Source organism: Macrobrachium nipponense, chromosome 19 (genome assembly GCF_015104395.2).
Source record: "Macrobrachium nipponense isolate FS-2020 chromosome 19, ASM1510439v2, whole genome shotgun sequence".
NCBI lineage: Eukaryota > Metazoa > Arthropoda > Malacostraca > Decapoda > Palaemonidae > Macrobrachium > Macrobrachium nipponense.
In genome coordinates, this window is record NC_061088.1 from 33,664,809 (window position 1) to 33,677,308 (window position 12,500).

At 42.0% G+C, this 12,500-nt stretch overlaps 1 protein-coding gene across 7 annotated transcripts in view; it reads left to right on the forward strand.

Moving 5' to 3' along the window:
• Positions 1-1,312: 1,312 nt before the first annotated feature.
• Positions 1,313-12,500, forward strand: part of LOC135215867 (cilia- and flagella-associated protein 418-like) — a gene marked incomplete at its 5' end in the record, with an annotated part of 39,869 nt that continues 28,681 nt past the window's right edge. For all 7 annotated transcript variants that reach the window (XM_064250864.1, XM_064250837.1, XM_064250831.1 and 4 more), the window contains 2 exon segments: positions 1,313-1,486; positions 11,501-11,739. In XM_064250864.1, coding sequence (XP_064106934.1) covers positions 1,313-1,486; positions 11,501-11,739 — 413 coding nt within the window.

The following is a 12,500-nucleotide window of genomic DNA, read 5'->3' on the forward strand; positions in this document are numbered from 1 at the left end:
TATCAGGAAGGTGAACTCTAATGGAACAAGCCCACAGGGACCATTGACTTGAAATTCAACCTTCTAAAAAATATGGTGTTCATTAGAAAGAAGTAACAGAAGGTAATGGAAAATACAGAAAGAAGTGATCACTTATTAAAAAGGAAAAATAAAATAAATTTAAATAAATAAATAGATAAAAATGTAAGCAAATTGATAGAATGCAAGGCAAATTGTAAGAGGGTAGTAATGCATTGCATCTTTGTTTAAACTAATGAAGTTCCAGTTGCACTAAATCATGAGAGATTGTTCCACAGTTCAACTCTTGAACTGAGAAGTTTGACAACAAGGCATTTTTACTGCATGTTGGTGGTGTTCAGCAAATATGGTTGTTCTCGGCAAGAAAAGGGGACGAAGGATCAATTGTGAATGTGAAATATCTCTACTTAGCTTAGAGTGTTGCATCTAATGCTAATACAAAGATTGATGCCTTTGCTATTTAGATATTTTCTAAGCTATAAACTAAAATAATGGAAGCCAGGCAAATCCTTTTGGAATTGGTTGGAAAGGAAGTGATTAGTGAAATAAAAGCAGCTGTCCATTCTAAATTCCAAGAGGACTGAGAAAAACAGTTGTCTGTATTTTTTTGGGGGGGATAGGAGTGGGGTGGGGTGCTGGGAATGAATCTATGGATTTTCATGTGAAATGTAAAAAGGCTGTGTAGAAGGAAAAGGTTTGTATAATTCTTACATCCCAACTCCAGAGATTTGACATTGCTTTGTAAATCAGTAAACAATAGTTTCTACCTTTTTGCTTGCTCCTGTGCTTAACATTTGTTTATTTACACAGCAGAGAAATAATATCTCCAGTTGATTATCAAATTAAATCTTTCAGATTTTCTATACAGGCAGTCCCTGGCTTACGGCAGATTCTGTTTACGGCGTTTTGAGGTTACAACGCCTTTCAATTATATTCAACAGAAATTATTTCCAGGTTTACGACGCATGTTCCAACCTGCTGGAAGAAACAGGACTCCAAAAATGCAAAATAATCAATAGTTGAAGGGTTTTTTTATGGAAAATGTAATAAAAATGCAGTTTACATAGTTTTTAATACACCCAAAGCATTAAAAGTAAGGTTTCCTCAGGATTTTTTTGTTTTTCGGCTTACGATGATTTTCGACTTACGACGCATCTCAAGAACAGAACCCCTGTTGTAAGACGGGGACTGCCTGTAAATTATATTTACTGCCTTGAAAATTTCCTTTTTTCATTTGTTGCCTCATGTTCCATTATTATGACTGCCAATAATAATTGCAATATTTATTTGTCAGCGTTAAGACGGATGACTTGAATGACCTTCTGGACGACTTTGAACTGCCACCTCCATCTCCCCTCAGATCAGGCAGTGCCACCCTTTCCCATGAAGAAAGCCCAAAAAGGTGCACCACTCCTCTTATAGGGGGAACTTCACTGCCATTAGGGATGACAACTGTAGCAACCAAAAGGTGAGTATTAGGTCATTCATTTGAGTTGACATGCGTTGATGAGGACGTGAAGACTGAGGATTCCATTACAAAACTGAAACACACACACTACAAACACACTGAAAAGGAAAGAAACATGGCACAAATAAACCAGCTTGGAAGGAGAGCAAAAGCGTAAGCATCCACTCCCCAAGGCGGGACACGTGGTCACCAACCAGCTCCAACCTCTCATGTGCAGGAGTTGCCAGATCTCAGATTCCTTGCTATACAATTTTTTTATTGTTTTAACATGTCCAGCTGGCGCGCTAAAGATTATCCTATTGTTAAGACCTCAGGTCTGTTAGCTATGAAAAATACAAATACTCTGCCACTCAGAAGTGATAAACAAAATGTCTTTATGATATTTCAAATTATTTTTTTCTTTAAATGCAATATCAGGTGTAAAAGCTCCTTTGCAGATAATGGCCCTCCCCACTCGGCTTCCTTTCTCTCAAAGTGCTTACCTTGACCTACACCTTTTACAGTACCCTTTTCACAGTATGCTAATGAGTATCAACAACATTTCCATTGCCTCTCTCTTCTGCATACACAGTTTTTTATTCATTATATTGTAAACTAATTATCTATACAGTACATTGGAGTCTTGCGGATCTTTTGGATAACTAATAATACAAATATGGATGAATGAGGTATTGCTTGCATGAAAATGGTTTAATATGACATGTCACTAGACCATTGAAATCTGAGGTTGGATTGCAAATGACATTTCAATAAATTGTCAACATTTCAAAGGGTTAATATTTGACTAAAATTCTTCCAACAGTATTGTAATAGTATGGGAACAGGTACAGAAGTTTAATAACCATAATGTTTATAGTATATATAGATATATATATATATATTATAGTATTATATTATATATATATATTATATTATCTATCGAATATATTATATTATTGTTAGCACATAAGAACATGTAAACATTTTTATCTAGCATACAGTCCAAAAGCCCTTGTGCAGTTAGGAACCTATGTACAGGTAGTTTGTTTTTTGAGAATTGTAATAAAAAAATGGACTATGCAAGTGAGACATTTGTAAATATTTCTTTGTCCATAACAATTAATCATGAGATGCCTTATTCCACTTAGAACTTATCCAAGTCACACCATAATCCTGGAAAAATGTACTAACTTTGCTGACTGAATCCCTCCAGTTCTCTACAGCTGCATTAATTACCTTTTGCAAATTGTGCAATCGTTTTCTCATTCATTATGAATTCTTCTTACTTTAATATTTCTGTCTTTCAGTTGTTATTGATTACACTTATAGTGTGTGTGTGTGTGTGAAACAGCAACCTCCACATAACATGTTAATGGCTGTCAAGTAAGGCTTGCAAGCTTTATATCCTTACTGGGAATATGTAGCAGTGCTCACTTTAGGTTTAGGAGATGTGTACTTTAAGTGTGTGGGAAAGTTGGGTTGTGAAGCAGTATTAGTACAGATTCTTACAGAAAAGATCCTTTAAATGCCATGTCCTCACAAATATGGCATTTACTGTCTTCGAACTTTTCAGCCATTGTCTCCATCTCTCTCAGCCTTAGTGGCGAACAATCCTTTAGATTCCACATATTTACTGTATATACTTGTGAGATCGTGTGTTATGCAAGTATATACGGTAAATATGTGGAATCTATAGGATTGTTCGCTGCTGGTTAGTATACATATAGGAAGTAGTAGTTAGGTACCTGCAATGCTCTTTTAGATTTGACAAACCATTTGCAAGAGAACCTTGATAATGGTTTTGAGTGTACGTAGAGTTATTCAAATAGATTGTAGTGCTGCTTTCGCTTTAGTAAATCACAAGGCACTTATGTATTTATTAAGTTTAGAATCTTGGTGTGGGTGGATGTTTTAGGGTTACTTCAAGATTTCCTTACAAACAATGAGTTGCTGATGATCGGATCTTTATTTTATTGTTTTTTTTTATTAAGATCTGTATGTCTTTAGACTAAATCCACAGTTCTTATGTAACTAGCACTCGCCCCCAAGTGACAAGAGAGTTTTTACTGTGAACGATTGATCAAGTTTTTTTCTAGTCCAACTGGAATTTTGGGCGGATGAACTGAGCTGTCAGAAACTTACTTGTACTCCCGAGTGAACCTTAGTTCCTTTGATCTGTTAGGTTATGTGCTATCTTTGGGGCAGGCCAACCCAAAGTATCTTCCACCTTCAAGGAACCTTCTAGCATAGGCAAAGGACACCACTCTGCAAGATCATTCTAACTTGGACTTTATGCTCTTCCACCTTTTGAATTGGTCATGGAAGGGCTGTACTTTTTCAGAATCGTCAGAACGTTATGAAGTTCCTTGTAGCCCCACTCTGAATTGCAATTTATGGTTCCTGGATTACTGTGAGTGATTGGTGGTCTCTTCCAGAATCTTTCAACCTTTCGTACCTTCTCGAACAATCTCACTTCAAGAGACACCATCAAGGCTAGTACGCTCTTATGTGGACAGGCTTTGGAAAGTCCCGGTGTTTATCAGGAAGGAGGGGTGTCTTCAGAGGTACTTCAAAAGACATTTTAGAGATGCAGACAGGGGTATTGAGTGAAGTCTGATTCAGTAACATAGTTTGCCTGTTTACCCTGGGGATTTTTGACCATGAACGAGAACCCTTCCATGTCCTGGATCTGTTCTCTCTCTCAGGAACTTAATGGAAGAGAAGACGGTTTTGACAGATGGTAATAGTGCTGCGGACTCCCAGGAGCACCCATCATTCCGAGCTTTATTCCTCGCCTGACTTCCATCTCGCCTGGTCCCAGCTACAGCTGAATGCCACCTCTACCCTAGGAACCTGCCAACTCCCGACTGATTAGTTAGCTGGTGCCCCACCTACAGCCTCAGTACATCCAGCGCCAGCTTCTGGTCCTGGTCTCCCCGCATCCTTGGCCCTTGGGAAGTGTAAGAAACTCATTTCTGTTGGAGTTTTCTGGTATGACCTGAGCAGGATTGGTAGCACAGGGGGTCATTCATAACCTTTAGTGTACTGGCAAGGACCCTTTTTGCCCTTCGTCTAAGAACATATGGCTCTCTCTTGTGATTGGACTTTTTTTCTGATACCCCTCTTGGAATCAGGAGAGGTTTTGGCCTGCTTTCAAGTGAAAGCTAGAGATGGGAGAACAACTTCTACTGCATTAGCTTTTAGTCACTTGTGCTCCTGACGTCCAGTCTACAATCGAACTTTTGTGAGACACTCAGATGTAGGAGAGCATTTTCCTCCTCCTTTTAATGGAAGCTAAGGATGTAAGAACAGCTTCTACCTCATTAGCATTCAGGCACTGTATGCTCCTGAAATCCATTCTACAATCGACCTCCTGGAAGTGTAATCGATCTTCACATCTCACTTTTTCAAAGAAAATTAAAACAGTGTTAGAGTCTTGCAGTACCTTGCAATCATTTTTCAGTAACTGGCAGGATATTGTGGAAGGAAGCATAGGATTTTCTCTTACCATTTATTCAGCTTGTAATAAGGTGCCTAGATTTGTGAGAGGAGGGGGTTACAGCGTACCTGGAACACCCATCGCTATCAGTGGATGGGTCATGGTATTTATTTCAGTGTTGGTGATTATCTGGTTGTGTACATTGATACTGTGCCCAGGACAAGGACACTTATGGATGCTTTGCTAGCCATCAGATTACATTCTTTGCTGCAAAGCTCCCATGATACTTTGCTAGCCATCAGACAACTCCTTTGCTGCAAAGTTCCCACTTAAGTAGAGGTGCTCCATTGCCACTACAGTTTAAGTGGAGCACCAGGTAACATCAATTCGTTCTCTGCCGGCTTCTGGTGAACATCGGTGGTTGGTGCAGACTTTTTCTTCATTTGTTGGGAAGTATATCTCTCCAATATCGGTGAAGTATTCAACTCCGTGTTTGTAGGATTGAAGCTGAATTTCTTTTCTGCAATTTTGTGGTCTTACCATCATGTCGGACTCTAGTCCTTCAGTAGTTAGGTTTTGTGCCGGAGGGTGCAAAACTAGGTTAGTTAAATTAATTCATGATTCGGACACTAAGTGCATTAAGTGTAGGGGTTGTGAGTGCTCTAGAGAATCTACTTGTGATGAATGCAAGGATTGGAGTGAACAACAGTGGAAAGTTTTTGTTTCTCACTCGGGGAAGATAATTAAGGATAGGAAGAGGAAGGTGGCTCTCAGAGCTGAAAGTATGACTAGTTTAGCTTATTCTGCTTCTTCTATCGAAGCACCTGCTCCTATTCCTTCTCCTTCTCCTTTTATTATGTCTCCGATCTTGAGTCCTCCTACTCCTGCTCCTGTAACTCCTTTGCCAACTTCCTGTGGAGTTTCTCCTGACACCATTGCCAGTCTTGAGTCTAAATTTGAAAAGAAATTTGATGTATTAGCTAACACAGTTATGCAGTTAGGTTTATCGGTAAAGTCTTTCATAGAAAAGACTTCTCATGAAGTGAAAAGTGTCAGTGCAATGCAATCTGAGGGGGTGGCGCTTTGTCCTGATAGTTCTCCTAGACGAAGGTCCCTGTCCTGCTCCCCCACCTTGGGGAGAAGACATACCGGAGGTCCAAGGGAGACTGTCGGGGTTTGCCCACAGACAGTCGCTTCCTCCGTCGATCCTGTAGTGTGACAGCAGGATTCGACTAAACACCATTGGAAAGGTGTGTCGTTCTGTAACCAGTTATCGACAGAGTCGAGTGATTCATCACCGATTAGACGTCGTAAGTGGCGTGATTCTTCAGTCTCGCTTCCGTTGAAGAGATGTTCGACTGAAGAGGTGTTCTCTCCACCCCTTGTGAAGAGGAACAGAAAAGTAGATAACTCTCGCCCATCGTGTAGCGTAGCTACATGGACTTCGCCTCGTATTCTTACGACAGCGACAGCCGCCTTCGACTCGATTGTGGAACGACCGATTCTGAGTTCGTCGAGATCTTCAACTCATCAAGCTGTCGAAAGTTTACCTTTGACTTCGCATGCGACAGATAATTTGACTGGCGCGAGACCTCCGGTGTCGATCGTGTCGAAGTCCACAACCCCATTTGCTACAACTTCAACTCAAGAAGACGAGAATCTAGTCCCTTTATGTTGACAATTGCAAGAGCTTATGAACTGGATGAAAGAAAGCAAACAATGTACGAAGAACAATGAGTCGAATCAAGAACCATCTCTGTCACCTATCTCTTCGGATGACGAGGAGGTCTTAGAAGCGGACTCTATCCCTCTCCCGTGCTATTCGAAGCTTTGACTCTACCTGCTGGACATGTACCCGGATTACTTCATAGCAGCCGCTCCCAGGTCGCCTGCTTCCATCTTCCTGATGAGAAGGAAGAATTTCGATCCTCTTCTCCCGAAGCTCGTACTTTCCAAGGCTGCTAAATGTTCACTTCGTGATATAGAAGACTGATTGACGTTCAAGAGAGAGCTCAGGAAAGCAACTTTCGCCTTTACTCCGTCGAAACTTTTTAAGAAGAGGTATAAGTTCTACTGAACCGGAGAAGCCCCCTCTATGGGAGTGTCTGCCTCCTCCCAGGGGGACTTCTCTGGCCTGGTGGATGCAAATAGGAGGTCCGCGTTTGCAGCAGCTAAAATATTCTTTACTTCACCTGAGTTGGACCATTTGGTAAAGAATATTTTCAAGATTTTAGAGATTATGAGCTTCTTGGACTGGACGATCGGAGCCCTAGCTACGAAAATAGAGGACTGCCCTACTCTCCAGGAGGACCTGGCATCAGGGTTTTGTCATGTGCCAACAAATCAGTTCGGGATGGTTGCGATGAGCTGGCCTCTCTCTTTGCATTCGGGACTCTCAAGAAAAGACAGCTCTGGTGTTCTTTTGTTTCGAGAGGAGTCACTTCACCTCAGAAGTCCACCCTTTTGTTTTCTCCTCTTGACAAGGATCATCTGTTTCCCGAAGAAACAGTGGCCAAGACACTTTGCGCACTGGAAAAGAAATCTACTAATGACTTACTTGCTCAGTCTTCTAAGCGAGTTAAACCCTCGACTGTGACGCCTACCACCTCAGAATCACTCTTGCAGAAGAAACCCTTTTCGAGAGGGTAGGTCTAGACCGTTCGTCAGGCCTCCATCGAATTTACGACACCCGACCAAGTCCTCGACCAAACCCGACACGAAATCGTCCAAGTGATCCTTCAATCCTTCATGCACCGGTAGGGGGCAGACTGAGCCTCTTCTGGGAGGAATGGAGTCGCAGAGGGGCAGAGCCCTGGGTGACCCAAGTTCTCCGGTTCAGTTATTCCATTCCTTTCAAAGACACTCCGCCTCTATCCAATGTTCCCATCGCATTACCCGCCTACTCTCCAGGCTCGGAGAAGTTTGTAGCCTTAACCCGAGAAATAGAGACTCGTGCAGAAGGCTGTCATAGAGGAGATAAGCTACAGACCATCCTCGGGGTTTTACAACCGTCTATTCGTAGTCCCCAAGTCATCGGGTGGCTGGAGGCCCGTACTGGATGTAAGTGCACTGAATTTGTTCGTTCAGAAGACCAAATTCAATATGGAAACGACTTGTTCGGTGTTGGAATCCCTTCGCCAAGGGGACTGGATGGTATCCCTGGATATGCAGGACGCATACTTCCACATCCTAATTCACCAGGACTCCAGGAAATACCTTTGGTTTATGTTCATGGGCAAGACCTACCAGTTTCGAGCTCTGCTTCTGCCTCTCAACAGCACCACAAGTATTTACACGAGTGCTGACTGAGCTGGGAAAGTGGTTACACCTCCTGGGCATCAGTGTTACTCTACCTAGACTACTGGCTTCTCCGCTTCTCTTCGGAAAGTCAGTGCATGAAGGATCTCAAGAGGACTTTTTCATGAACTCACTCGTCAGGTCTTCTTATAAATGAGGAGAAATCTCGGCTAATTCCAACTCAGAACATTCTTTATGTGAGGATGACTCTGAACTCGAGTTTTTCGGGCTTTTCTTTTACCAAAGAGAGTCTAGTCGTGTCTGGAAGTAGTACAGGACTTCCTGGACTGCAAGTCCTGTTCTGCCAACCATTGGACCAGTCTGTTAGGAATATACTAGCTTCGGTGGAACAGTTTGTCAAACTCGGAAGACTGCACATGAGGCCCCTACAATTCTTCCTGAAGGCATCATGGTGCAGATAGACTCAACCGGACTCGACAGTATTCTTGATTACAGACAAAATCAAGGAGGACTTAGCTTGGTGACTTTCAAAACCAAGACTGGTAGAGGGTCTTTCCCTTCGTCCGCTCCACCCAACCCTTCAGTTCTTTTCAGACGCCTCCGACGCAGGTTGGGGAGCCCTGTGAACGAAACGTTAGGGGAATGGTCGGAAACGCAGCGCTCTCTTCATATCAACGTGAGGGAGCTATTAGCAGTGTTCCTGGGACTTCAGGCGTTCTCTCATCTCGTGACGTGACAGGAGGTAGCAGTTCACGGAGACAACTCCACAGCACTTTCCTACATCAGGAAACAAGGGAGAACGCACTCCTTCACCCTCTACAACCTTGCAAAAGATCTGCTTCTGTGGGCAGAAAAATTTCAAGTTACGCTGATCCCTCGATTTGTTCAAGGGAAAATGAACATGTTGGTGGACGAACTAAGTCGCCGTCATCAAGTACTGCCGTTAGAATGGACTCTCGATACAAAGGTCTGCTTAGACCTATGGAAACTTCGGGGAAAGCCGATGATAGACCTCTTTGCAACTTCGAGGAACAACCGCCTTCTGCCGTTTTACTCTCCAGTCCCGGACCCTCTTGCATGGTCAGTCGACGCAATGTTACTAGACTGGTCGGGCCTGGAAGTGTACGCCTTTCCCCCGTTCGGCCTAATAAGACAGGTGCTGAACAAAGTGTCATTCCACAAAAATGTTTCTCTGACACTAGTCGCTCCATTCTGGCCAAGGAAAGAATGGTTCCCAGGTCTCCTCGACTTGCTCGTAGACTTCCCCAGACTTCTTCCGTTAAAGAGATGTCTACTCAGACAACCGCACTTCGAAAGATTCCACCAAGGATTATCTGCTCTGGCACTGACAGGATTCAGATTGTCAGGAGTCTCGTCAGAGCGAAGGGTTTTTCAAGACGAGCTGCAGAAGCTATCGCGAACTGCAGAAGAGATTCTTCTAACAGACTATACCAGTCTAAATGGGAGTGTTTCGAAAATGGTGTAGACAGACTAAAGTCTCTTCTTCTGAAACACCTGTGAACAAAATAGCTGATTTCCTTCTTTTCTTAAGGGATGTTAAACATTTAGCGCCTTCGACATTTAGGGGATACAGAGCGATGCTGGCTTCAGTTTTTAAACACAGAGGACTAGACATATCCACGAATAGTGATCTTTCGATCTAATTAAATCATTCGAGACTTCCAAATCGTCAAAGGTTCGATAGCATGGAATCTCGATATAATTCTTAAACGGCTTTCTGGTCCTCCCTTTGAACCATTACTACTTTTTCGTCTATGAGGAATCTTACCAAGAAGACGTTATTTTTAGTTGCATTGGCATCAGCTAGACGAGTTAGCGAGCTACATGCGATGGACCAAAAGGTGGAATTTTCTTGCGAAAAACGAAAACTCTTCTAATCCGTGGCCATGTAACTTCGTTCTCAAGAACCTGACAGACTTGATAGGCCAGGAAGAAGAAGAACAGCTCTTATGTCCCGTGCGGGCAGTAAGATATTACCTCCACAGAACGGAGAAGATTAGAGGTCAATTGAATCGTTTGTGGTGCTCTGTTAAAAATCCCTCTCGCCCTCTCTCAAAAAACGCTATTTCCTTTTTTCTGAGAGAGTTAATTGTCGAAGCACATTCTCAAGCTAACGATGCAGTGTTTCCTTTACTGAGAGTGAAAGCGCACGAAGTTCGAGCGGTAGCGACTTCCCTCATTTTTCGACACAAATGGTCGCTATCCGCTATCCTCCAAAGTACCTTTTGGAGGTCTAAATCTGTGTTTGCTACGCATTATTTGAAAGAAATCGAGACAGTGTTCGAAGATTGTAAGTCTCTCGGTCCACTTTCGGTAGTTGGCATGGTGTTGGGAGAAATGACATAGGGGGTTGCTCCCTCTGTTAGCCTATGTTTCGCCTTGTATCAAGGTTGACAAGTTAAAGGGAAGTCTGGGGGTACAATGTACTTGGAGTACTCACCAGTCATTTTAGTGTTAGTTTTTGTGGGTAAAGGTTTTTATTCCAGTGTAGGTGACATGATTATTTCTGGTCTTAGCCCAGGGCAAGGGCAATATTTTGTTGCATCTTCGTTGAGTCAGTGGTGAACACCATGACTACGAGGATATTCCACTCCATGTAAAGGTACCCATTGGTCATACTCCAAGCCTTCTACTATGTAAGATGAGCACCGACCAGAGGCAGTATTCTCCTGCAGTAGCTCTCTTACAAGGTAAGGTACAACAGGCACTAACAATGCTCTTGGGTAGACTTTATTTTCAAGAATCATATGTTATTTTTGAATTATAACTTACATCCACAGCCCCCCATCCTTGCAATGGGTAATCAGCTGTATAATTGTTTGGTAAGACACTGCAATAAAAATGGAATTTTCATTATAAAATGAAATTTTATTGCATACTTACCAAACAATTATTAATCAAAGCCCTCCCTCCTCCCCACAGGTGGATGGCTGGGCAGAACGAATTGATGTTACCTGGGCAATTGTATCTGTAGCTCCCTTGAGTGGAGGGAGATGATGTCACCTACATCAGCGATGGCGGTGCCACCGCGGAAGTTTTGAATCTACTGTCTGCCATTCGTAGGGAACCTACAGCTGTATAATTGTTCGGTAAGTATGCAATAAAATTTCATTTTATAATGAAAATTCCATTTCTATATGCTACACTTATAAACCCATTACATAAGGAACTATGCTCTCCTCCCCTCCCAAATCTCCTCTGATTATTCCAGATAAGTGTGTGACCAGGATAAGTTTACGTGGAATAAGGCATATTGTGGTCAGTGGGTGTGCGTGATGAATAGGTTTTCGTAAAATAAAACATCACGTTTCTTTCAGGTCTTGTGATCAGTTACGCTGTATCAAATGTGATTCGCCTGTTATTTTTTTTGACGGGTTTATATGGACTGAAGATACCGATTACCTCTTTTTAAGAAACAATTACCCTGATCTGGAACGCCTACGATCCCATCTCGATTCACTGCGTGGAGGCCGAGCCTATGCCTGTCAGTGTTCCTTTCGTTCTGTTGAAGAGCCTCTTAGTTTAGAGGAGGACACAGAGCTTCAATGGGTTTGCGGTAAGCACTGACTTACTTGCATGGGAATTTGGCAAAAATTAATAATAACTCTTGTATTTAAAAGTTTCTGTCAGGGACTCGGTTTTTCTTTGTTTTAGATGTTATGTAGTGCCAAATAAGTACGTATTCATTTGAGCAGTGTTATGGTTTTGCATGAGAATTTTTTAGCAGTAGTGGTGGCCAGAATAATTGTTAAGCAGACATTTGAAGAAACAAATATTTCCAGAGGCATATCTTTGATTGTGGTATCCTATATTTTATCTATTCACAAAGCTCTAACCACAGTATTTTGTGTTACAAATTTTTTTGGGGTAAACAAATCCAAGCTCTTGTTTTACAAAAGCCGTAATTGCTAGACCAGTGAAAGTTACATTTAAGTTGTGAGCTGTATGGTTACTTGCAACATGGAATGCTTGGTGAGCAGGCCTCAGTAGCATTCATTGTTTTCCACCCAATTACAGTTTTGTTTATTACTCTGCTATTAATAATGGAGGTTTTCATAATGCTGTTTTGCATCTATCCTGCTTTCATCATGTAAATAGTGATACTTACAAAGAAATTCACTGACAGAGGCTTCAGTCCTTTGAAGGTACACTTGTGTACAGTATCATGATATCCAAAAATTAGAGGTAATTTACTGCTCCATGAAGAGTCAAGTTTTAAATTACAAACATGCAGTGACTTGATTGCGGTGATTTTGTTTCTACTGTCAGTGACGTGGTACTTTTTACTCTGTGTTTGAATATTTTATGTACAGGGTG